The following is a 26,338-nucleotide window of genomic DNA, read 5'->3' as shown; positions in this document are numbered from 1 at the left end:
GTTTCGGTGAGTCTGCTATACATTTTTTACAGTAAGTTTTTGTAGAATAACTAATTTATAGTAGGCATTTAGCGAATACTCCAAGTCGAGGAAGTCATTTCCACCAATGTCATTAGAATATGAAATTTATTTTGATGACTATTTATGTACCTACAAAATAATATCAATCACATTAAAAACATAAAAAAAAACCGTCCATTAACAACAACAGGGGCAGTAATTCAGTACTGCAAAACCGAGAGAAAAAGGATAGATTCCTTTTTTCAGTAATAGATAATTATTTCCTCACTATAAAATATATTTTAGTGTACTCTATGTATTTATATCGTCTTTATACCACTCTCACCACCATTGCCCACTAATTGCCTCCATCCTCACAGCAGTATCTACACTTCAAGAGGCTATCAATACAAAATGTATAATTGCGGTAATAAAATGTTGAAGGATGCCAACGGAAGACCAATCAAACAGATCACAATGCATAGATTGTCAGCTTTAAGTTGGTTGATAGTTGAGAGTCTATTTACTTACCCTTTTCTTACCCTTACTCACCTTTAATAACCGTGTAAGTAATATTTTAAATAACAAGTGCAAAAGAGTATTTTAATAAAATTGCGGAATCGTGTCGGAATTCAGCAATGGATTCGTACGAAATAGTACGCAGATAATGTAGCAGTTATTACTTTATATGCATGAAGCAATAACACCGTATGTACCTTTGAGCGCCCGCTCTCATTCGCTGCGCGCGTCTCATATAATTAATTTACCATATACTCACAGTCTGCAACAAAATTATGTTAAAAGTGAGTATAACAAGAGTATAACTCTTTGCTCCATTTGACTATGTTCTAAGATGATTGTTTTAAAAATATATTTAAACAGCAATTTGAGAGTATATTGTTGTTGCGGCTATAATTTCATTTTTTTTCTTCGTGTTTTTATATTATTATAAGCTAATAATGTAATGTATACAAAAAAAAAAAAGAGATAAAATTTAAATGTAAATTAGTTGTGTAAAATATACAGAATAAATCCATTCCATATTGAATTGTCAAATACATTAACTTTCAGATTAGTATAAAAATTAAATGAAACACAGGATATTTTTACATTTGACGATTATTTTATTTACAATAAAAAAGAATACACAAGGAACCTTTTTTTGCTGGAGAATTTAGTGTGACAAAAAAATATACATAATCCAGAAATTTTTATGCCCAGTTTTACATGAAGTACATGTAAAAAAAATAAGGGTTGTATGATTTATCAATTTATTTTGTCTATCTCAAGAAAGAGGTTTGGGTTTTAATAATCGTTTCAATTATTATATTTTATAAAGAATTTAAAAAATATAAACAATAAAGATTAAAACAACATATTTTTTAAATATACTACTTACTTAGTAAGATATTTTCTCACATGCAAAATGGAAAAATTATATACATATAAGAATAAATAGTAAAAGGCACGACTCTCTATCACAGCAACAACTAACTTAGTATTAATTAATATATGTATAAAAGAATGCGTCGTAAAAAAATTGGCGTAATCTATAGCGTATACCCGAATTACTAAAATAATTTGTTATTTAAGCCTATTAGGGCAACTATAAAACTGCAATTAATTTAAATTAATACTTTCAAATATAAATTTGTTATTTGAATATCAAATTAGAAATCCGGGGGAAATAGCGCCTTATTGACAGAAAGAGTAAATCATGGTCAACCGTTATGGAAATATGTACTATATACAACACACTACAATAGATAACGCAATCTCTGGAATTGAAATAAAAATCACTCGATATAACCATAATATTCTTTAGTTATTTTAAAATATTCACAGAATATGACTAAATTAAATCCTAGGAAAATAATCATTAATACTACACGATGTACTATTATTATTTATGGCTTTTAAATCACTTAATTAATGTAGATAAGACTAACAAATCAGATGCGCCGTATGCTTGTTAGCCATCATCGTAGTACGGATTCACGGCCTCACAAGGTTCATGACACACAGTTTCAAAAATATTACACGTTACAGTAATTTTTAAATATGGTTATTTATTTCTAATTGCAGTGTAAAAGGAGTTGCATTAATTCTATCATACGTTGTATGTACCTACTTTCATAAGTTATCAACCACAAATTGACCACAATCCTCTTTCAGTGTCATTCCATCATCATTATCATCCTCTTATTATTAAAAATATTGCGATGATATTGCTCAAACGTTTGGACATATTCATTCAATTACACTAAAATAGACTTAACTTCACTACGAGATATTTGCGATTCAGCCGAAATTATACAATCTATCTTAACTTATAATTATAAAGACCAAGATACTACTTTTTGTTTGAATTTCTAAACTTAAAAAATACTTATCCGACTTTATAATTCAATCGAGTAACATGTATATATTTTATTTTAAAAAATCCACCGAGATTCTCTTATAAGTATTAAAATTAATATACTTTAGCTCTTACTTGATATTAATTTATCGTTCCATATCTATATATACTAGGTATAATTTTGTGATGTACATATAGTTTCCGTAATATATTAAATATCAAATATGTAACATATCTATACGACACATCAAGTCATTTATTTCGATACTGGTGGTATCTCATCTATAGTTTTTTATTATATTTAAGGAGTAATAAGTACTAGCTACTAATGGTAGCCTAGTTTATAGTACAAGTACAGGTTTGGCATTAAATATTGTGCACTATCATCTTGTTGCACATTAGGTAAATAGCCTTTATTACTTTACATGTAACTCATCTATTCACTAATAGGTAAATATTGATATTTGCCTCATTACTTATTAAAATCACGATATTTGGGAGATAATTAATATTTAACATATGTATATAAAAAAATAGAAAAGACTTTAAATATTAATTAACCACCAATCACGTAACAGTAAGTTAAGGTATAAAGTCCTCGCGCAATTAGTTCGATTCTTTTCTGTTTTTTAACAGAATTGTTACAGAGTAAGTTTATTATTTTTTAATATATTATATTTATATAATGAACTTCAAGTCAGTTCTATAAATATCCTACTTTATAAACTCCAGCAAGTAGTATTGTCTGCAATTTATTATCTTGCATTTGGCGTAATTCCTATCCACTAAGTAAGACTTTCCATTATTGATTTTGACTAAGTAATCGAATTTATTTTAGGTATATTATTATATGAAAGTATTCAACCTAGTGAAAAGAACTGCTTGCCGGGTATTTTCTGTTTTTGTTTCTTAAGGAAATCTCTCGCTTGTTTATCGCCCTGTCGTGACTCCAGTACTTTGATGGCATCTCCTTCTACAACAATAAATACAATTATTAATTATATAAATGATCGATGAACTTATGAATAAAAGTATGCGCTCCATCAATGTAGTCCAAAACTAAACAGATCTATTACGGGTCATTCATAAATTACCAGGGGTTGGCACAGTTAACTTCGTGTAAATAATGATGGAAACAAGGAGCCCTGCCTCTTACAAAATCTAAGACTTCTAGTATAATATTTTGTGATTTCAACTGCAGTATTTAAACACAAAATTTTAACTATTAAAATTACTCCAATTAGTGTCACGTAATTTATAAATATTTCGTAATTTATTATTTATTTGAATGTGTAGTAGTTTATTAGACGTATTTAAATACAAACGAGCCAAGATTAAAGAAAGGTGATTAAAGAAAGCCAAGATTAAAGAAGCTAATGATACTAAACGTAACTTACCAATATTACCGGGTCTGATGAGCGGAAGATGTTGCTGCGGCAGGCTACTGATGGGCGCTGGTGTATCAGGCACGTCACTGAAATGGAGGTACGCCTCGCCCACGAATGTATTGTTCAGGAACATATCCTTGTCCTTTATCACCATGTGGATGATTCCGTCGCTAGTGTTACGCTGCTCGGAAGTGAGTGGTCTGCGCACGAATTTACATATTTTAGGCCTATGACGGATGATAACGATGACTATAATAGTATTTAAATATATAGTTTACCAAGGTAGAGATTGTACCAAGTCATAGTAGTTTTTTCTCACTTATTTCAGCCGTGAAGCAGATTGTTTTAGATACTGTGTATCGGTTTGAATGTGTCAAATTAAAAATAATAGCTTATATAATAATAGCCATAAAGGGAGACAAAAGGGACATATCTGTTTTAGAAATAACTAAAATATTGTAGGTATGTGTGTTTATTACATTTCTTTTTTAGTTAAGTACTACTTTTTACATATTGATGGGCGTATAACAGGCGAAATTTATTTTACTTTTAATAGTGTATAAATATGAATATTCAAAAACAGATGGCTCTACATCTGTTTTTGAATATTCATATTTATACACCTTCGTAATCTCGATTGAAAATATACTCACATTTGGAACACCTCATCATAAAGCGGAAAGAGATTCTTGTTGTGGGTTTGAGTCTTCGGACTCACAACATTCGCAAACGTGTCCTCCGGTAATAGATATATCTTCACATATGAGTCGCATAAACCTGTACAAATTCCGCAAATCTTAATTTTATTAAGGAAAGGAGAGGACAATTTGATTACAACTATTATAGGTTCACTGGCCAAAATAGGGGCCAGTGCAGAGGGCACTCCACACTCGCAGAATTTCTGAAGCCGTTCAACGCCAACTCATGACGGGTAAAATTAGTTATGTATAAAGAAACGTTGTTAAAGTCGAGAAACCAAATTAAAGAGACGATTCACAAATTAAATATTGTCAAAGTTTGTAGTTTTTTTCATTGAAACTAGATATGTATATTAAATTAATTAAATTAATATACATATCTAGTTTTTATATTTTCTGCCATCTTAATTTGCATTATGAAATACAGTTTTAAACAAGCATTTGAGTGCAAAATTTGTAATATGCTTAAATAAAAAAAGTTATCAGAACCAATCTAATTGTAAGATATGATAATTGAAATGATGAGAAAGTAATAATATGGCAATAATAATAAAATACCTATCCGTTGATTCCGTCCGTGCCTTCATGAATATACATTTACGCATTAATTTAATTAAATTAAATATTAATAATAATGAAAAAACAAACCATTCGAATCAGTGGGCGTCAAATTCCTTGCGTTCATAATTTCTATCTTTAAATTGTCCGCATTAAACTGAGCGCGTACAGTAAGCAAACCATTGTTGGGCTCCACAATAGCTTGTTGTTCCTGCCACCTCTCCAAGTGGTATTGGTGTATTAATTCTTTCGTTTCCATACCATGAATTTTTAATAAATATTCTACTCTTTTCAAAGTATCTGACGTATATGCTTCTTTATTATTATTTGGACGGAATGATTGTATCATGACTTTCAAACATTCGTGTAGATTCGAAAAGAATGCCGGCGGACGACGCTTCTGTAAATTCGTACACTTAATTAATATAAATTATTGGCACAGTAAGAATACGTAAGCTTCTTATTGAACATATCTGTTCATGCTATAACAATTTTGCATTTCCTTCACCAAGACATCGTCAGAAAGAGAAAGATACGTTTCTGGTTAATCCTGTATATTAATACCGAATACCATTTCATATGATTCCAATAAAATAACAATAGGAAGGTTTACAGATCAACAGAGTTTGCGATTTTATAACTAATCGTATATAACAAACATATTTAGAAATGGTCTCACAGCTGTAGTGATATTGGCTCTATAAATAGATATGTCATGGATATGTAAACAACTTTAAATAACATAATATTTATAAATCAGGACTATTACTAGATAAAATATTTTGATATCTACCACATACATGCTTCAGTTGATATCTGTTATTTACATGGAAATATTAATGGGACTGTATATCGTAATAGGTATATTTATTGCAAATGACCCTTTTTATCACTTAATTGACGATGTTCGCGGAACGCGGGCTCACAGATTCGATTAAACGCATGAATATATGTTTTTTCAAAGGGCCCTAATGCCTTTGATTTCTGCTGGCCTGTACTACTTCACTGAATAAATCATTCAGGAGGCGAATGCAAATGGCACAACAAACACGCGGAAGGACTTAGGTATAGAGCGGCTGAAGACCAATTACCGCTTGCTGGTTACAACTTTAGTCTGTATTCACTGCTAGAGGTTCGAACCTCGGTGGCCGCCGAAATTTCGAATCATGAATGTGAGTATATGTATTCGCCTCTCTGAGTGTTTTTGCATATAAAGTAAGTAAGTGGCTACTTTAATTACTTATCTATATGAAAATGTGTTTTCTATTTCAATGTTAATTAAAAATATGTAAGTATGATATTGTGTTAAATATCCATGATACCATAAATTATAAATATTATTATTCCAATACATAATTTCCAATCACCATCTCCCTCTTTCTGCGTCCATTATCCACCACCATGCAAACGATATACTAAACATTACCTGTAGCTAAATTAAATTACATGTAAATATGGATACCTATGATACCTAATTATTACACAAAAATATAAAATATATCATAGTACTGTACTTATATACAAAAAATATATTTTTCGACAAGACTTTCCATGCTATTTAATACATGCACTGTCTAATTACCTTATTTTATACTTCTTTTTATATAATTTATGAAATATATTATGTTTTCAATATAAGTACATACATAAAATTTACTTACGAGTATTTCAATTTAATAACGGCGTATAAAGGGAGACAGGACTTACATATAGGTATACTAAAATACACATAATATGCTATATAATTGTGGCAAAGACATGGACAATGACGTAAACACAAACTAATAACTGAACAAGTTGTAAGCAAATCATAATTGTACTAAACCCAACAACATAAAGTAGGTTTTTCCCTCCTTACTTTGATTTGTACACCAACGAAATTTTAATACTGATATCCCAGAGAAAAAATAGGTACATAAAAAAAAAAGTCGTCGATTTTATAATTTAAAAAAATTCTTATACTGTAATGTCTTCTTTTGGCTAAAAAGACGCTTCATCCAACTCAAAAGTAATATCACTAAGTATCACTTAAAAGAGGAAATGTTAATAGTGAACATTATGCAGAAGTCTGTTTCTAATAAAAACAAAAGGACAGTTAAAACTGTTTATTCAGATATGATATGACTGATTTCATAGACTTCTATATAATGTTTAATAACTAAAACATCAAGAGAAGGTATGTACATTTTTTTTTCTGTCTGCTTATTCTCAATATTGATTATTAGATTATGGAGTTAAACGACAAATACTAGAATCCGATATTATAAAATATTTCTTATTATATAAAAAACTTCAAAGTAGAGGAAAAAATTACCCTTTATGTTGTTGTGTTGTTTGAACATAAAAACGTAAAGCTATGTGTTATCTAAGTGCTGTGATTTACCGCGCGTAAGTAGTTTGCAGTCTTTTCATTCAAGCTTTCCTGGCTCTTATGTATGCTTATCTTTGGCTTTCGATTCTATCAAACAACAACAGTTTATTAATATTTTGCAAAAAAAACTCGAAGTGATTTAGCATGTGAAAGGTCACAGTGTAAAAAATGTAACTAAAATTAAATAATAACATTCTAAATCACATTAATTAATTACCAAACTTTTTATAAATTAGTAAATTAATAACATATTAGGAAGGTTATGAATAAAACAAAAATACTGAAAATAATAAAAAAAAATACATATACACTTAAGTACAGAAAACATCATATTTGTTATCGGAGAAATTCTAATACAAAGCATCCAGCATAAGAAGAAAACGACGGTCTAGTAATAGTTTCTAATATAGATTCAATAACGTTAATAAAATAATTCACAATGAATACTGCGCACCACATTAAATTTAAATCATAACAACCTATTATTGTACCACTGTGGCTAGGCGACTTAGCATAGAGCATCACTTTATGTTTACCCCCTTTTCTTTATGCTTAGTGTAGTTTATTTTGTTGCCACTTACTATCTTTGGACGAAATGGCATACCCATGGCAAATATGGCGAAAGTGAATATTTACTCTAAATTTATAATGATTCATAATCTTTCAATGAACTTGATGCTGATATAGCCACAAAATTGATAACAGATTCCTGAATTTTAAATCCCATGTTACGAAATGGAAAACATTAAATATAAAAACATGGTGTCGAAAAATTATTAGTGCATGGCACACGCATGTATGCTAGGGCTTATGTGGTGCGTGCGATACGAATGCAATATTATTTACCCGATACAACATAGAGCGAGAGTCGGGGAATACTTTATTTTGTCCGAAATATCTACGCCTAATCAAGCGGATACGGGTGGCGATAGTTTCTTTCTACAAAACGAAAAATTAGTAATTAGTAGTTAAATGTTATATAAATTTACTACTAACCAGAATTCAGTGAAGTAGTAGTTAAAAAATATATGTCCATTTAAAAAATTCAATTAAATAATTATAGGTCTAGAAAACAATAATATTTACGAGATTACTAACAGATTTAAAATTGCAGTCTAAAATGAGAAATAAGTAAAATGCATTTTGTATTTAGTCTCTCATTCACTGAATCCCGTGTTAGTAATAATATTGAAGTGATAAATTAGGTTTGATTAAATATGCAACATTACAGCGGTTAGCATATAAAGAAATATATAAAACTGTAATATAAATAGTTAATTTCCAAATACTGCACATTACCTCTAAATTAGACTGTATAAGTTCATATAATACTTCTGCAAGCTGTTCCCACACTATGTCCAGAACTCTGGCGAAGTTCTCATTGTTCAAGTGCTGGTACAATGTATCGAGGTTGGTGTCTATATAACGCATCACCCGATCCATACTTGAACAGTCCTGATGAAGTAACTCAGCGCCTTCCAGAAGTAGTCGAGTCACTGATGGCATCATCTAATCAAAGTCATATATTTTAAAGGACTGAGATTAGCATAAAAGTTTGTAGTAAATGGTAACTCACGTTTATAAACAAAACAGGCAGCAAACTGGGCCATTATTCTTTATAATCTGAGAATTCTCCTAAGAAGATTTATGCTATTACCATGGTCGCTAGATCATCATCACTGTTAAATGTACCTTCTCTTGCTTTGTATAATTTTGTTGCCTCTTACTATCTTACAGTTAATTTATGGAAGTCCATCTAGTGAAGCAATTTAAAAATCTAAAAAATATATTCGTAAACTTACTCTTTTCACCATAACTGCTAATAAATCTACAATATTGTTCTTCACGGTGTCTATGGCGTTGCTGATAACATTTTGTAATGTGTCTTTGCATCTGTAATGAGAATTACATGCCAATTACCATTACATCCTATTTACGGCTTGCTACATAGCCTATTATTGCTGAGAAGGAAATTTGGTGGCATCTAATTATTATTAATCCCACGCAACGATTGCCTGGTTCTCAAACTGACGTTTCTTACATGATATAATGACTACACCGGATAGTGAACATTACAATACTGTCAAAGGGTAGTGACCACGACCTGATTGTAAAGCGAATATAAATATATATATCATAAATCCTTTTCAACCGCAGGATAACGATACAGTTAACAAGAGGAAGAAAGTATATAATATCAATACTTATACCATTTTCTTTTGGAACGTATGGTAATATTCTGTTATGGAGAGAGACGCAGAAGTCAGTAAAAGACTATAGATTCATTTTGTTACCTCTGCGCTTCAGTAGGCGATCTGGCCTCACACATTTTCTCTACGATATCGTCAATTGCGAGCTCGGCAGTGAAGGATGGAAGACTCTGCCGTACATAGTCAATGTTGTTGACGGCAACACACCACTCGGTGGTGACCTCGAAGCGTCGCTCGTATACCGAACTCACTTCACCGCTCACGTCACGTTCCTCCACTCGTGCCGCCATGCGTTCTGAGTAAAAGACACAGCATCGGCAGATATCCTGAAACAAACAGGATGTTTACAGTTAAAGGTTACGAAATAATAATTTATTCTAATTATAACTGAAATATATTATAAAATAAGATTGTTTTGAAGCTCACTTGATGAAAAGTGCCTATGACTTAAATAGCACCAGGGACATTGCTTTGTCACGAGATACCCGTGGACTAAGACTATCTTAATAGCATGGATCTGTAGGTCATATTGCAGCCTTTAAACCGAAACACCGTTTACAAAGTAAGCAGCTGAACAGGAAAAATAGTCGAAAAAGTACAGTGAAGTATTTTACATGTATGTATTTTACATTTATAAACGACTGAGCGGATTAAATGTAATTTGGCATCTAAATCGATTATATCACGAGAATTAAAAAAAAATCTGTCGTAATTGCGCGTAAAAGCTTGTATAAAATATCAGCGCGTCAGTTATTATTTATGTACTATTTCATCAAATGTCTTTTTCACAAAGCCTTATATGCCTGACAATAACAAAACTTACATCAATAATTTTTGCTACAAAAGTGTAACGGCCCTCGACGTCAGGCCAAGCCAGTTGCTCCCAGAATATTTTAATCTGATAGAATATTGCCAGTGTGTCCACACCAGAACTGCTATACTTGACATTGGTGTCCACAGGGAGCAGGGTATCTAACTCTACTGCTTTTTCTATTCGAGTCAGAGCTTTGAATGCGGCAATCTGTAACCATTGGGCCACGCCGCCATAAAACCATGAATGAAACTTGGAAATGGCATAGGAGTTCCATCCTGTTTCGTTTAAACCTTCGCCTAGTCTGCAAAAACAACGGTAAGTAATATTAAAGCTACTTCAATAACTATATGAAACTATTAGTCTAAGAATATAATTTATTAATGGATGGTATCTGTATATCGACATAGTATATCGACTGTATATGATAATTTTTAATGAAAAATTATGTTGAAAACAAACCAGGTGAATAAACCAGAACTAACAACCCGCCCTTTTAAACCCTCTTACAAAAAGATAAGTTTTAAAACTTTCATTCAATAAGTTTGTTTCGACAAATTGTTACAACTTTAAACATGCAGAATTGCAGTTATTTCTACAATATGTCACAGAATTTAAAACAACTCTCTTTTATATTTTTTGTCGGAAACCTAAAAATACATAATACCATACCATTGCTTCTCGTGTATACGGTATAGCGCATACATAAGAAGCAATGGTATTATCATTTTAATTCTGTTCAATACTTACGTCAGAAATCTTTGGAGGGCCAAATACAATTCAAACAATGTGGTTCCCATTGTTAATGGCTCTTTCTCAACATGAGGGGCCCCTAATGTTGTTTCTCCATTGATGCCTCCTGCCAGATGAACAGACTTCGTTGACCCTTCGTGATATTGCACTCTTTTAAGACTTTTACATACTTCAATGGCCTCGGGTTGGACTAAAGCCGCCACCTTTTGTTCATATAGACCATATAAACTTTTAGAGTATGGGAAATTCATTGTCCTGAAATCGTCAAAATATTTATTATAATCAATGTCTCTTTTTATATATATTATATAATTACCATTAAAATTATTGTAATGACATATAAAGACAAAAGTATATATTTAATCATTACTTAAAATAAATAACTCTTTATATAAAGCCCTCCGACAAATAAATAATTAACAATTTTTAATTTTATTATTAATAGAATCGTGTATTAATATACCACATTTTTAGGTACAATAAACAATGGATACGATACATATAACAAAATGATAATGCAAGATTTTTAATTCTATATTACATACATAAACCAAACATATATATCTATAATTGTAAAAGAAAGAATGAACAGATATAAGAGTCAAAATAAAAAAGTTTACTTACTCAACGAAAATTCTATCATAATATTCAACAGCTCGTTGCAAATCCGAGCGCACTAACTGTATTACTCTAATTAAATGTTGCAATCTGGATTCTTCAGATTTATCATTACATTCATTGTTATCAATTATGTGGATAAACCAATCTGAAGCACCTTGCACGACAGCTTGATTTAATACTTCATGAATGCTATGATTCTTCTCATTGTCCGCTAACCAGCCATATAAGTTACTAGGGAACAGATCTATTGCATCTGGCACATCTAGTCCAGAAAGAGTAAATAGTACATTAAGAACTTCTTTTAAGGATTTCATTGCTGTTTTCTCGCCCGCCGTTTTTCTCCTCAGTTTTCTAATATAACTATAACATGTCGGTAGGAGTTTCTTCGCACCATCCCAGAATAGCTTTACGTCCTCTTCTTTAACGAGACCTGCGAAGAAATAATCTTTTTAATAAATTTTAGTCGTTCAAAATTTTCATGACTTACTAGGAATTCTGTACAGACTGTGTCTGCTTTGCCACTAGTTAATAAATTCAAATATATAAAAATGTATGAAAGCAGTTCTTATATTTATTATCGGTTAAATGTGAAGTGCAAAAAGAGTATTTTATAAAAAATAATTAGCCTAATTATTTTTTATTTAATAAAAAACTAATCAAACTTTTTAATATTTAACAAAACGTTTTAAAAATAACTCACCAGATTGTAATGGTTTTGCAATCCTTTCAAGCAGTTGATTGAAGAGGGCGAAGCTTAATGGATGGTCGATGGTGATCGCGCAATAGACAGACCACTGCGCGAGCAAATTATCGGTGGGGGAGAGTCCGCTCTGTGCCACGTGTTGGATGAGGATCGCTTCAGCTGGACCGCTGAAGTTTCCACACCACCAATAAGGGGCGACCTGCAAACGAGTGGAACAAGTTGCAAATAAATATTTTTTATACAATTATCCAATTGATCATCTCTGAAACATATATTAGTAAGTCTAAATGTTGATACTCGTTTTGGTCTTACTGCAAATGCCTTAAAAAGTCTTGGAATCAAATATTTTTTTTTTAAATAGTTACGAGTATCATAACGATTTTTTGTCTTCTTATTTTCATAGCCTGTAGCTAGCATATTGCAGGATAAGTAAGGTTACCTACACTTCGATTTTACATAACGTTACTTGACACACTTAGATACATTTCAACTTTAGACTTTGTGCACTGTGGACGTCTTGTTATCATGCAATGCCCGTGATTCTCATGCGTTGCCATCAGAGGATCGTTGATTATTTATAGTTCATTATATTTTGCAAAAAGAGGAAAGTATAATTTTATATCTTCCTCGCTTACCTTAGAATTTTCAAGTTCATGCAATAAGATAATTCTGAGCAAATGGCGGTGCTCTTGCGCTGCCACCTGCGAATTCTTCTCCGATGAAAAGTTGAGTCGAACTTTCACTACGCCCTGCCTCCGTAGCTTGCTTTTCTTGCTCAAATTAAACCACATAGTCATACCGCCCGCTGGAATAGACTGGAAATAACAAATAAGTGCTGCTTAAAGATTTTTTCCATACAAAGATCAACATAACCAAAGTTAACAAAGAAATAGCGTACTCTGAAAACTTACAATCACATTGAGAAACTTACTTAGATACTTAGCTTACTGAAGTACCTACCAAATAAAATATTTTATGTGCCTTTTTTATTTTGATATCATACAATAAACACAATAACACTCACTGAATAGGCATTACAGTCGATAAGGGATATATAAATTATTTATAATTAAAATAACCCTGTTGCCATAAATAATTCATGCAACTATCCCGGCGCGGAAGATACATGCAAATTGATAACTTAAATGCTTTATATAAACCTACATTTGTTATAATCATATAGCTTTATATTACACGCACAGTTATTGATCTGTAAATGGCTTTAGGAATTATAACTTTGACTAATGTATAATTTCTAAATACGATGTGCGTTATGTAGGTAACATATATGTTAGGTATTTACTGCGCAAAAATAAATCAAATAGTCCGAGAGATAGAAAATCGTTTTAAGAATGCACTGCATCAAAACCAGTAATAGGTATATATATATATATATATATATATATATATATATATATATATATAAATATAATAAATAATAATCTTATGTATAAAATTCTCGTGTCACAGTTTTCGTTCCCATACTCCTCCGAAACGGCTTGACCGATTCTCATGAAATTTTGTGAGCGTATTGAGTAGGTCTGAATAGAATAGACTAGAATCGGCCAACATCTAGTTTTCATCCCCCTAAATGTTAGGGGTAGTCCACTCCTAAATTTTTGTTTTATTAATTAGACACAAAATTTTTAGTTTCTAATTTTTTATGATACAGCATACAATAATACTATCCTAAATGTTCACCCTTCTATCATCAACCCCTATTTTTTTATAGCGTTATTAATTTATATGGCAAAACAACGTTTGCCGGGACAGCTAGTAATATATATAAATGAATTATTCTACCCTCGTTGTTATTCACGATTTCGTCAACTTATTTGAGATAAAAGTTTGTCGGGATACATTCATATCTTCATGTCTTTCATTGATACGTTCAGCCGCTTAATCTTAAAAAGGTTATAAATAGATAGAGACATTTACGCATTTATAGTATTAGTACATATAATGTAATAGGATTGAATAATACAATACTTAGTAATTAGTTTATATTACTGAATGTAGAGAAAGGGACTACCTAAGAATGATAAGCAACTACCTACCTACTATAATACAAAGCTCAATAAATCAGTGTCAGAAAGTATAACTCTGATAAATTAATACGAATACATATTAATATAATAAATATGAAAGTGTTTATCTGCCTCTATGTTTCTTATCTTTTTCCGACTAAATGGCAGAAATTAATAAGAAATGTCATGATATAATTTGGTATTACATTGGAACAGAGGTATAAAACTACAGAATAAAATGCTTACATTGAGAGGTATGTCGGTGGTGCCAATAAGTTCATTATCATGCTTTCCAGTTGAAGCTGTGATGGCGATCTCCTTCATCAACTTACGCAGTCCTTTAACGCCTTTCACTTCAAACAATTTAGTCATTTTCTCCTTCACTGTCTCCGCTGGGTCAAAATCCCTTAAAAAATATTAAATATGTTTTGTGTACTAGAATTGTAAAAAAACTGACGATCATTCAGAACGAAAGTGGTATCCGTCGCCTATGAGTAGTATAAACAACATAACATACAAATTATCTCTATGACTTTATTTATCGAATAAGTAGGTACAGTATTGAAGTAGGTACCACATTTTTACAATTTAATGAAATTCTCTTGCCATTTTAAATATGAGTTACAAGTAATATACCATAAATCGCAAATAAAACTATAACCAATCAAATTCAACACTCACCAGACTTCTAAACAGAGCGAATCTTCGTGCAGTTTTCCAGGGATTGGTCTGTAAATATAAACCGGCATGTTAACATACCTCGTTCAAATAATATACATTAACTTCCTATAGCAAATTTACTAAATCCATACCAAGTGCAAGGATGAAGTTCAATAAATAAACCTCACGTTATAGTACATGAGTTTTATTTAATGTATCTTAAGTAACAGTGTTTAATTGCGTATTCATCCAATCCAATTAAGTATCTATGTAAGTAATATTTTCTTAATATTTTCAGAAAAAATATTAATAAATTGGACGTAACGTAAATTCTATCTCTAGAATGCCAACTTATACCTAAAATAATAGACGAAATCTATGATCTTATTAGTACAGTACATAGTAAGGGCATAACCTTCCAGAAATATGCGTCCGATAATTGCATTATTTACATATCTCATAAAGTTTCAGTTATTATAAATTACTATTATTATATATTTTATTAAGTACCATACGTTACAACCGCAATGACAATATAACCACAAAATTTTATACATTACAATGACTATAGTTAAGTAAGCTTATTATTAAAAAAAACCTTAAAGATGTATATTTCTAATTCATTAACATTTTCCTTAAAATCTCAATACACCATTTGCGAATACGTTACGAGTATTAAGTAATGAAATTAACATATTGTTCTGTTAAATATATAAAATTGTGTAATAACTATGTGTGGTTAATAACAAGAGGTTAGTAACACATATTTCTCTCTCCGATAATAATAATAATTTATTTATTTCACATTCAGGTATAGAAAATTATAAAATTATATAGCGCCATAAGCACGGTCTCTGCCGCGTTGGATTTAAATATACCCAGCGAAATGTAAGTCTTTAATTTTGTTACCACGAAATTGATAATAGCAAATACCTCTGACTACCCCATTTGCAACAATAGTCGTGATTTTATACTTAACTAGCGACCCACCTCGGCTTCGCGCGGATATTTAATACAACCTCACTATTTAATAGAGATATCCTTCGATATTGATGGTATAAGCTAAGCTAAGCTGTTGTAAATCACTTTGCTCTAATCTTATTATATGTAGGTAAAGCAAGTACGGTTAAGTATATTTTTTTGTATTCTTTTTAGACGCTGGATTATAATATCGAAATTTTATATACAAATTACTAATGTTATTGAAAATATTCAATCGTCTATATTCATCAGGTATAGTGTAGCCTATTCAATGCAAGCACTCGATACTTTACTACTCTTTCTAATATTAACATAGATTGTATGAAGGGTTCGTCATATACAGAAATTTGGAAAAAACAAATAGTACATCAGTATCACTTCTGTTAGCCCTCAAGCCAGAAGTATAAATTGGATTAATGCAAATAAGTGTTTATAGATCTCCTGTAATTAAGAAGCAGTATATAAGTGTAGTGATACTTACAGAGAAAAGTGTTCTTCCCAAACAGGATTTAGTGTGCAGGATTTCACTGACGTATTGTACCGGTGTGCTGTATTCGACATTATATATATAGTTACGAATGGGTCACTCATCCCATTCGGGTCTTTGGGCATAAGATCTTTGGCTTCAACTACTTCTACATTTAACATTAACTCTGGCGGTTCTTTAGCCTCGGCTGATGTCAGTAGTTGTGTATGTTTAGCATTCGATATTTTGAATGCTTCTTGTACGTAAGAAAGCATGGCCGCCCGCTCGACTTCACTCCCTGCGTCACAGCCACCGACATTGTGTAGAATTTCGTATAAAACTTCCAAGTAAAGTTCATCGACCTGAAATAAAAAAGTTTATAAAAAATATTTACCATTGAATTTCAATATATACCTAGATTCGCTTAGTCATGTAAATGGCTATAATTCAAGTAGGTATATAGCTTAATTTACGAAACCACAATAATAATGTATAAAACCCCCCATTGTCGCAATGAATTGAACTTTAAAGTTAATTTATCGTAGTTAATATTATGCTCTTATAGCTATGACGTCCCATTGTTGGCGGGACAGCCCCGCTGTCAAGTTCTCTATCCCATTGTTAAAAATTAGAGGTCGATTTTGTAAACGGAGAATAATAAGATAATGAATCCATTAATACTATTATTACAAATTCTAATCCTGTAGATATCTTCAAAATACTGAAATAAAACTAAACAAATAAATAACTAGTTAAACATTTACATTTTATATTAAAACATAACATAAAAACACATCTGAAACTAATACAAAATTTGAAACGGACTTTCTTGTGATAAACTTATTGTCTACCTAAACTGTTTTATAAACATATCTATGCTATACGTACTTAACTAACCAACTTAAATAATAAAAAATATTTGATACTTCTAAGAGATCAGCATAGATATAGAATAGAAAAGCTTTTGAACCCTTATCGTTAAAATCAGTTTTGGTTTGACAAAAAAGGCTAAGTAAATTTTTTTTAGAATCAGTTGTAAATCAAATGCAATATGTATATTTATTTTTCAGTTTAACTTAATTAATATATTATGTATAAATATGTATGTAAAACAATTAAATTGCAACGAAATAGTTTACGTCATGTCTGCAATAAGATATTACTTATTTGATATCTCTATCTACTGGTGAATGAGTAGTTGCAATGAAATACGTACCGCCGAATCATAATAATAGCGCAATTTCATCAACTCAAAATTATCGAGACACAAAACACTGCAACACTGCACCAGAAGCTCTCATAAAATAAACCAATACAACAGGGGTAGTTAGTAACCACGGCACCACCGTAACAACTAGACGAATAACCGAACAAATTGCAATGCAATGACAAGAGGAGGCACTGGTATACTTGTACTACACACTTTTAAATTGTAAGGGTTACTGCGCCGCCGTGGGAAACTTATTGATCAGAAAACTTTAACAGTGTTTTTGATTAGCCGCTACGATAGACACTGAGTCACAGAATGATAGCTTGTTCCATTATCAACATAATATGAATTCTTCTGACGTTATGTGAGAGAGCGTAGAAGGAAAATGTTTAAACAGATATTTTGACCATAGTAAATGATTCATAACTGGCTGAGAACGGATTTCAATTAAACTTGTTTCCTACACACATATAAACCATGTCCACTTCGTTTATAACTAATGAATTTTAAGATCTTGACGTATAATAAAATAGTGAAACCGTATCGAGGCGAATGCAGGCTGTTTATCTGTTTGTGTGTTAAGTAAAAACGACTAAATTGGACGAAATATTCTTCAATATGCTATTAAATATGCTTTTATATGTAGGTTAACCTATAGAATAAAGTCGTGAAACAATAACAATTATTTTTTTATTGACGAACGAAATATGATACAAAAATAACATCTCCCAGTCAACCTTTGGGAAGTGTGGAAAACGATTATAACTCAGCAATGAATGTGCATATTATGTATTTACAAAAATAAAATAATAATAATAAGATTATAACAACAAAGTAATATAATTATAATAACAAAATACACGTAAAAACGCATATACAATATATTAATGAAGTAATAAATGATGGTAAATGAACGTTTTACTGATTGTTGCATATTATTATTATCGATTACGATTACGACGATCTACAATATACACAATACGGTATATACGATATACACGCATACGACGTTTCTGGCACCTCCATAATTAAATAAAATTATAAGCATAATTGTAATTTTATTAATAAGTTTGCCACGCCATTATCAGTTTTTGTTTTAGATAAAAGATAGCCTCTATTCATCCTTATAATATCTTCATAATAATCTTGATTAACATCCGTTCACCCGTTTAGTAGCGAAAACATAACAAACAGACAGATACTTTCGCATTTATAATATTAGTATGAATAATTGAAATTAAGAGTAACAATAAATATGATTGTACTATGTACGTAATGAAAACAAAGGACGCAGATAAACCACCAAGGATTAAGTAGGTATGTAGTGGTTGCTAATACAATTGAAAATTATTACGTTATTACATACAATAAAATATGTTGATAGCTTCGGTAGTGTAGCGGTTAAGACAGTGTGTACCCCGCCTTACTTTCAATGGGTCCGATTCGTCGTACGGTTTTCCTCGCACTCACCCAAACATTTGTGTTCATAAGTATGGTATAGTTTCTTGTATCGGTCTGGAATTTACATACAAAATATGTGTATGTATTACTATGTATTCAAAAATTGTATCTATTTATGTATCAGCTGTCTAGATGTACATATTATTATTATGTCAAAAAAAAAAAATTGCCATCAATAAAGTTAAATTCATAAAGATTAGAAACATATTTTTTAGTTTGATCACATATGATCAAACTAAAAAATATGTTAAGTTTAAGTATCAGGACTACGGTAGGTAGGTATACTGAGATGAGTCTCCGGTTTCTCATAGCAAACGATAAGGTTATCTTGCATGCACTTATAACATTTATGTATAATAAGTATTTATATTAACCCCTATTAATATAAAGTATCAAGCAAAGAGTAAATTTAGTTATGTAAAAAGCATAGAAATGTAAATATGTAGTAAAATAATATACATACAGTCATAGACTGAATGATGAAGCTGGTCCGCTGTTGCAGGACCTCCTTTTTGATGCCCCTGAACTTAGTCCGAAGAGTTGGCATCCCATTCATTTTTACAACAATTACACTACAGAATGTTACCACACTAAACACTGAACAGCCATATCACTTCATTGAACCAGTTTATTAGAGAATGTAGTATAGAATTGGATACTGGGAATGGAGTAGAAGTAAATGAGGAACGACACAGAAATCAGACATGTATCTACTGAGAGCAGCCAGTGCACTGCGCCGGTGTCGGCCAGTCGGGACTCTGGATTTCAACCGCTCTGAACGCCAAATTCTATTTTTGCAAGGCGCCGCCAACGAAGACGAATGCTAACTCAACCAAATAATAAAAAAGTAAGTCCCAATGTCCGGGACAACACACCTCATATTTAAAATCACTTCCGTTCAGTATATTCTTAAATCTACGCACAGGATGAATTTTTTTAAAAAATTATCTTATATGGAACTAAATTTCATGATATTTTGAAATAGGCCTAATTTTATATTTTTAAACATCCTTGTAAGAATCATAAAATCATATTTCTCTACTGACGCAGTTTCACTGAGTACCTGGCTACATATATATTTATGATTATAGCTCATAATGTCTATGCTAATGGAGAATTTAGATTTATGTATCTCTTCAATCACATGGAAAAACTATGCAGGAACACATTAGCCTGAGTTTTATGATCTTAGTACTTCACCATGATCCAATTGGAGCCACCATTGACTTAAACGAAACTTTTATAGTATGCATGCATATGCAATATTAACAGGTAACTTTTACGTTTAAAGATATATTAAACTTTTTTATCGACGAATATTAAATACGTACTACAATTAATTGTAATAATATAATTTAATTTTATTGTACACAGCTACACAACCGATTAAGCTCCTGACCCGAAGCGAACATGTTCGTAACAGCGTAATTTATGTACTAATTCATTTAACCACAAATGTTTATACTGCTCTGAAATGGGAATTACCTACTTATAAACAACTACTTACAAAGCTTGTTATAAATATTTGTGTATAAATTTATACTCAATAATTATTAATTTAATTAGCACTTACACTACTATAAATAGGAATTATACTGAGTAACTTCGTCCATCCAGTATCATATTTAATTAAATATAACATATATGTATGTTCTAGTTTAAGGTACTTATTTTATAAATTAAGCTGAAAGGTGCCTGCTACTTTGTGGATTTGTTTTATATTAATAATAATATATATTGTGTACTACATTTGGTCTATTAACTAGCTCTTTTAATTTTATACACAGTGATCGTCATAATTATTTCATAGTGCATAGTCAACACATCTGACGTCTGGACTCTTTATGGTAGAAGTCATTGTTTTTTTTTTTTGATGATGGTGGCATTAAACTATTACAAAATAAAAAAATGCTCAAGTAAATATACAGTTTATTACTTACTATTATATAAATATACAAAACGGGTCACCATTTTTATTAAACTCTTTCACGAATAGACATGCTTTATTTGCTTATACCATATTTATTTCATGAAAATTACAATATTTAAAAAATAATCAATACATAACAGTTGAAGTTGGTTCTAGCACAGATAACATAATATTACATAGTTCTAGGTAATAAAATGGCAGAAAGTTACGTAATAGAATATGATAACCCAAACTAGGTATTAGATGGTGGAATGATGTACCTACTTGTGTGCACTATTGGTTACTCTGATAGATTACCAGTGAAGCTTAAGAACGGATTCAGTTTATATTTCAGTGTGTTAATACTTCACATACGTGAGTGACATGTCATTCTGAAGTTGATTGATTTATTGGTTTAAAGTAGTATTTATTGGCTTTATAGATCACCTCTTCGTTCTTGTAAATATTATAGGTGTATATCATTTGTTTCATGAACTCAACTTGGATTATACATGAAGCTTAGTCACCGCAACATTAATTTATTCCATATTTAAATACAGAGCAACAACATTATTCAGTAAAGGCGTTCTTTGATGACGTTTGTCATCTAGGCCTTGGTTTGACAAAATATTTTGGAACGAAAAGAATATCCTACTGGCAAGACGCCACAAATACAACTAAACACAAAAAGAATTTCTTTTGGTTTTTGCACTCGCCTTCTATTGCACTCATTTATCACAGATAAAGCCAATCCGTAGAGTCCTTACTAATTGATGGTAAGTTAAGAACGAAGTTATCCAGTCAACTTCATCAAACAGATCGTTCCTAATTAATGATCGAATTTTATTTGCATAGACATATGTAGGATACAGTTTTTCATATCTGTAGTTTAAAGCTCTCCGTCTCTCCCAGAGACTTTTGAAATTGTGATAGAGGACGAGTTTTGGGTAAACTAAGGGTCTTATGTAAGGACTTGAAAATGCTATATTATAAACAAATTAATCTCGTTTAAAATATTTGGTCAAGACCCAAGCAAATCCGACTCACACTTCATTAACATTTAAGGCATAACAAGCATACAATATTTATTCATAGTGCCGTTAACAATAAAATATTAAAAAGTAAATAAGAGATCATAGTGCAACGACATTCCCTTGGAATGGTGCCCGTAAAATAGAACGCTTACAGCGAAAGTGTCCCCGGGATGACGTCGCCGAATCGTCTCATTATACACTATGACCCATTTTACCGAGTAACTCCACATAACGTCAATGTCTAGTTCAGTTTGCAGCAAAACGATAAACCTGACCGCGTTCTTCGTTTGTGTTTGCCTAAAAATACAGCGACTAATGGATATCAAGGTAGCCCTTTTTCTGCCCACGCTACTACAAAGATAAATTGTTTATTACTTTGCTACGAATCATACACAGCATATCAAACCAAATCCAAACGACAAATAAACTAATTTTCGACAAGTTTTACAACAAAGAATTCATTTCGAGTAAACTTCGTCTACTAAAACAAATACTTTATTGAATAACTTGCTCATATGCTTATTTTTATATTATTCAGTAAAATAAAATTGTATAATATTTATTACACATACTGAAATTATTACTATAAAAACAATTACAATCGTTAGAACGAAAAAAGTTTATGCATTTTTAAAGGAAGAAAACAAAATGTTTTATTTTCATTCCGTAGGCATTCTTGTGGACTACCTTTATTATTTACTACTAGATTCTCTGATTTGTGCTTCTAGTATCTAGAATCGTCACGGAGTATTATGCTATTCATGCCTACTCAACAATAAGCAGTAGCATTTGATAATGCGAACTGAGCTTGAAAACTATTGTGTATTTTATTGGAATCTGTAGAGGGATTTGAAAAAATCTGTGGAAACTAATTTTGATCCAATGACGAATTGCGAGTTTTTGTACCGTTTTATGCACTAGCAACGTATTAACGAACTCAGTTATATATCTGACGGTTTATCACACCGCCTTACTTCCGATGCTCGTGGCTTCGATTCCTCGGACGATACAAAAATTTGTATTCATGAGTATGATTGTTCATACTGGTCTGGGAGTTTTATATTATAAAGTTTTAAGTAATTCTATCAGTTCTTTAATAACCATAACACAGGCTCTTATTATTCGTAGTTTGGGACTAGATGGCGCTGTGTGAATTGTCGGGAATTATTATTAATTCTATTTTTCTTCTTCATTTAGTCGTCAATTAGTTTCAAAATAACAATACAAAGTGGATTGAATGGAAATCCATATTTAAGACAATATTGTTTTCAATTCAATAAATATTTAGATTTAAAAATTAACTGCAACGCGTTAACATTAAAGTCGTTTTCATAAATATTTTGTTCAGATATTTGTAATATAACTTGGTTCGGGGATTGTTGAAAGTGCGTAGGTACTCCTATAATATTGTTATCATAATTTTGGATAATATTGAGTATTCCAAATGTACCACACACTGTAAAATTCTAGTATATTGTATTCGTTTATATCTGTGCGGAAAAATAAACTGTAAACCGTGAAAACCCAGATCATAAACATAGGAACGATAAATAAACTATTTTACCCGAGTAAAGCAAGTTCCTAATAAATTAGTTCTGTCAAGGTATCTAAGTACCAGCGGGAGGAAAGAGGATTATTAGTAACGCGAAATGGGGTCATCATTGGTGAAATTTGATGAATGCGCAACTCACCTGACTACATGCTCAGCCTATTAACCCCCACTTCTTGCACATTCTTCTTGTATGTGAATGAATGAAATAAAATTAAAAAAATATCACTATTCAAAAGTGCTTAAATTGTGCTTACATTATTTCTATTTCAAATTTCAACGTAAAGTCGAAATTCAAAGGTGGTATTCAGCCTACTCGTATTAATATCTAATCTTAATTCAATCTACTAAGCAAATAATCACTAATGAGATCGACACCTTCTGATGAAACGCTTACAAATGTTCACTGTTTAGAGTAGTTGATTTAGAACGACAGAGGGTTTAGATCGGATAATAATGCGAGCTCTGTATCTTACAATACAGCGGAAATTTTAAAGTTCTATAAATAAAATTGCTTTATCACTAATTTTACTTAAATGTTTCACCACTTCGACATCAAAGAAGAGGTATTTCTAAATTTGAAATATAAAATGTTAAAACGTTAGTATAAACAGTTTATTAAACACTAGGTACTCGCCCCGGCTTCGCACGGGAGTACATGTATTATATATATAAACCTTCCTCTAGAATCACTTTCTATTTAAAAAAACCACTTCAAAACCCGTTGCGTAGTTATAAAGATTTAAGCATACATTGGGACAGACAGCGACAGCGACATTGTTTTATACTATGTAATGATGATGATGGATTGTAAACTATCAGAATCTATTTAGAGATAACGGGGTCATCGCATAAGGTTTACAAAATATTAAGTCCAATTGAGACCCTATTTGGATGGTTGATGGATATAACTACAATATATGAAAATTAACCCCAAATTAAATAAATTAAAGACATTGTGTACTACTCCTATATATGTGTGTCCTCCCAACAACCAATAGGTTGTGTGTTCACACCCATACCGAAACTCTATGCATTTTTTAATTTCTTAATGCCTCGTCGTTCATGGATAAAGCTATAATATTGTATATATGTTATATATTTTATTGTATAGATATATATATATATTGTATATTGTTTTAGGACGCCTCCAGCCACGTTAAAATTCAAATATACCGAGCGGAATATAGACATGTCAAGCTGCCTTTCAGATGACGTCGACATTTAATAATACTACTACCGGACTACCCTATCAGAGATAACAGCGGTGAAGGTATATTATTACTACAATAAAAATAAACAGTACTTACATTCCATCCTACTGCTTCTTCGTATAAATCTATTTTTTCTAGATCACCGGGCTCTGAATCTGCGTCAACAAGGGTGCCATGTCCACTGTCTGCGAGACTGCGACTCTCGATCTGTGAATCTACTTCAGCACTCTGATCTCCATCTTGCTCTTCAGCTTCCTTGAAAGGCGCCAATGGTGTTGCTTCTTCTAACGCAGCTCTTTGTGACGCTTGTTTGAGAATCTGTCCAAACTTCTCAAAGAAACTGTCGTCCACTTCTTGAATTCTGTAATTAAAAATAGTAATCACTTACCTATATTGGAAACGTAAGTTTAAACTAACTATAAATTGTGGGTTCTGAAAACGAGTGCACTTTGTTGTGTACATTGTCGTGTATTATAGGAATTAATTACGTGTGTATGTTATTGTTATACATTTCGATTATTCTTTTTGCTATTAATGGAGCTTACATGAGGTGTGTGAAAAAATAATAGTCCCTAAAAATAGTAAGTATTAGGATTTTATTAAAATATATATCGTCGTTGGAATTTAAATTACACATGAAACGTTAATTTAAAACTTTACCTATTCCATTTATGAAAACACTAGCTGTGCCCGCGGTCTCACCCGTTTTAAATTTCAATAAAATATATTGTCTATGTTTTATTCTGATGTACATATAAGCTGTATTACTTTAAAGTTTCATCAAAATCCATACTTACAGACTTTCGCGTTTATATTAAGATAAGATTAGTACATCTTGATCAATCTACCAATTAAGAATCGTAATTATTTTATAGTCAGAAGATTAACTGCAAATTTTATAATTACTTTCAAATTTACCATAAAAAATGCAAAAAAACAATCCGACAGGATTGTAGATTGTTTTTTTGCATTTTTGAAATCATGGAGACCACATTTGTAGAAACATTAAATTAATATCGAAAACCCATGTCTAAGCGTCTACTATATTGAAGTTTAGATACTATAAAAAATACATTTCGTTCGTTTGAGAGATTTATAGGAAATTTGTACTCGTAAATAAATCCAATTGGAATATCTCGGAGCAAGATATTTGTTTACAACAAGTTTCCGCATAAAACATCAAATCAAACAAGTTTATCCATAAAACCTCGAATAACAACTACAATAATATTAAAGATAACTGTAGAAAACTTTGATATAAACAACTGATAGTCAGTGATAGTAAATAAGTTCAATTAATATGTTCTAAATGAGTATAATACATAGTATTTATATAAATTAACAAAAACTAAAGT

At 31.2% G+C, this 26,338-nt stretch overlaps 1 protein-coding gene across 5 annotated transcripts in view; it reads right to left on the bottom strand.

The window, feature by feature from the left end:
* Positions 1-1,118: 1,118 nt before the first annotated feature.
* The window catches only part of LOC131851103 (protein unc-13 homolog 4B), a 61,844-nt gene continuing 36,624 nt past the window's right edge, over positions 1,119-26,338 (bottom strand). For 3 of the 5 annotated variants that reach the window (XM_059201533.1, XM_059201535.1, XM_059201536.1), the window contains 17 exons: positions 25,080-25,344; positions 16,622-16,968; positions 15,181-15,228; positions 14,746-14,905; positions 13,108-13,287; positions 12,470-12,671; positions 11,773-12,199; positions 11,146-11,403; positions 10,408-10,699; positions 9,669-9,910; positions 9,177-9,267; positions 8,674-8,883; positions 7,387-7,461; positions 5,094-5,403; positions 4,401-4,524; positions 3,757-3,947; positions 1,119-3,332 (listed from right to left, as the gene is read on the bottom strand). In XM_059201533.1, coding sequence (XP_059057516.1) covers positions 3,220-3,332; positions 3,757-3,947; positions 4,401-4,524; positions 5,094-5,403; positions 7,387-7,461; positions 8,674-8,883; positions 9,177-9,267; positions 9,669-9,910; positions 10,408-10,699; positions 11,146-11,403; positions 11,773-12,199; positions 12,470-12,671; positions 13,108-13,287; positions 14,746-14,905; positions 15,181-15,228; positions 16,622-16,968; positions 25,080-25,344 — 3,535 coding nt within the window. In that variant the 3' untranslated portion in view covers positions 1,119-3,219. Of the gene's footprint in view, positions 3,333-3,756; positions 3,948-4,400; positions 4,525-5,093; positions 5,404-7,386; positions 7,462-8,673; positions 8,884-9,176; positions 9,268-9,668; positions 9,911-10,407; positions 10,700-11,145; positions 11,404-11,772; positions 12,200-12,469; positions 12,672-13,107; positions 13,288-14,745; positions 14,906-15,180; positions 15,229-16,621; positions 16,969-19,740; positions 20,107-25,079; positions 25,345-26,338 lie in introns of those variants that run through there. The other 2 variants (XM_059201537.1, XM_059201534.1) reach the window with 2 other exon arrangements.

Source organism: Achroia grisella, unplaced genomic scaffold (genome assembly GCF_030625045.1).
Source record: "Achroia grisella isolate CSIRO2021 unplaced genomic scaffold, CSIRO_AGI_Agris_v1 utg780, whole genome shotgun sequence".
Taxonomy (NCBI): domain Eukaryota; kingdom Metazoa; phylum Arthropoda; class Insecta; order Lepidoptera; family Pyralidae; genus Achroia; species Achroia grisella.
Note: the sequence above shows the minus strand (reverse complement) of the source record. Positions and strands in the feature narration are given on the sequence as shown.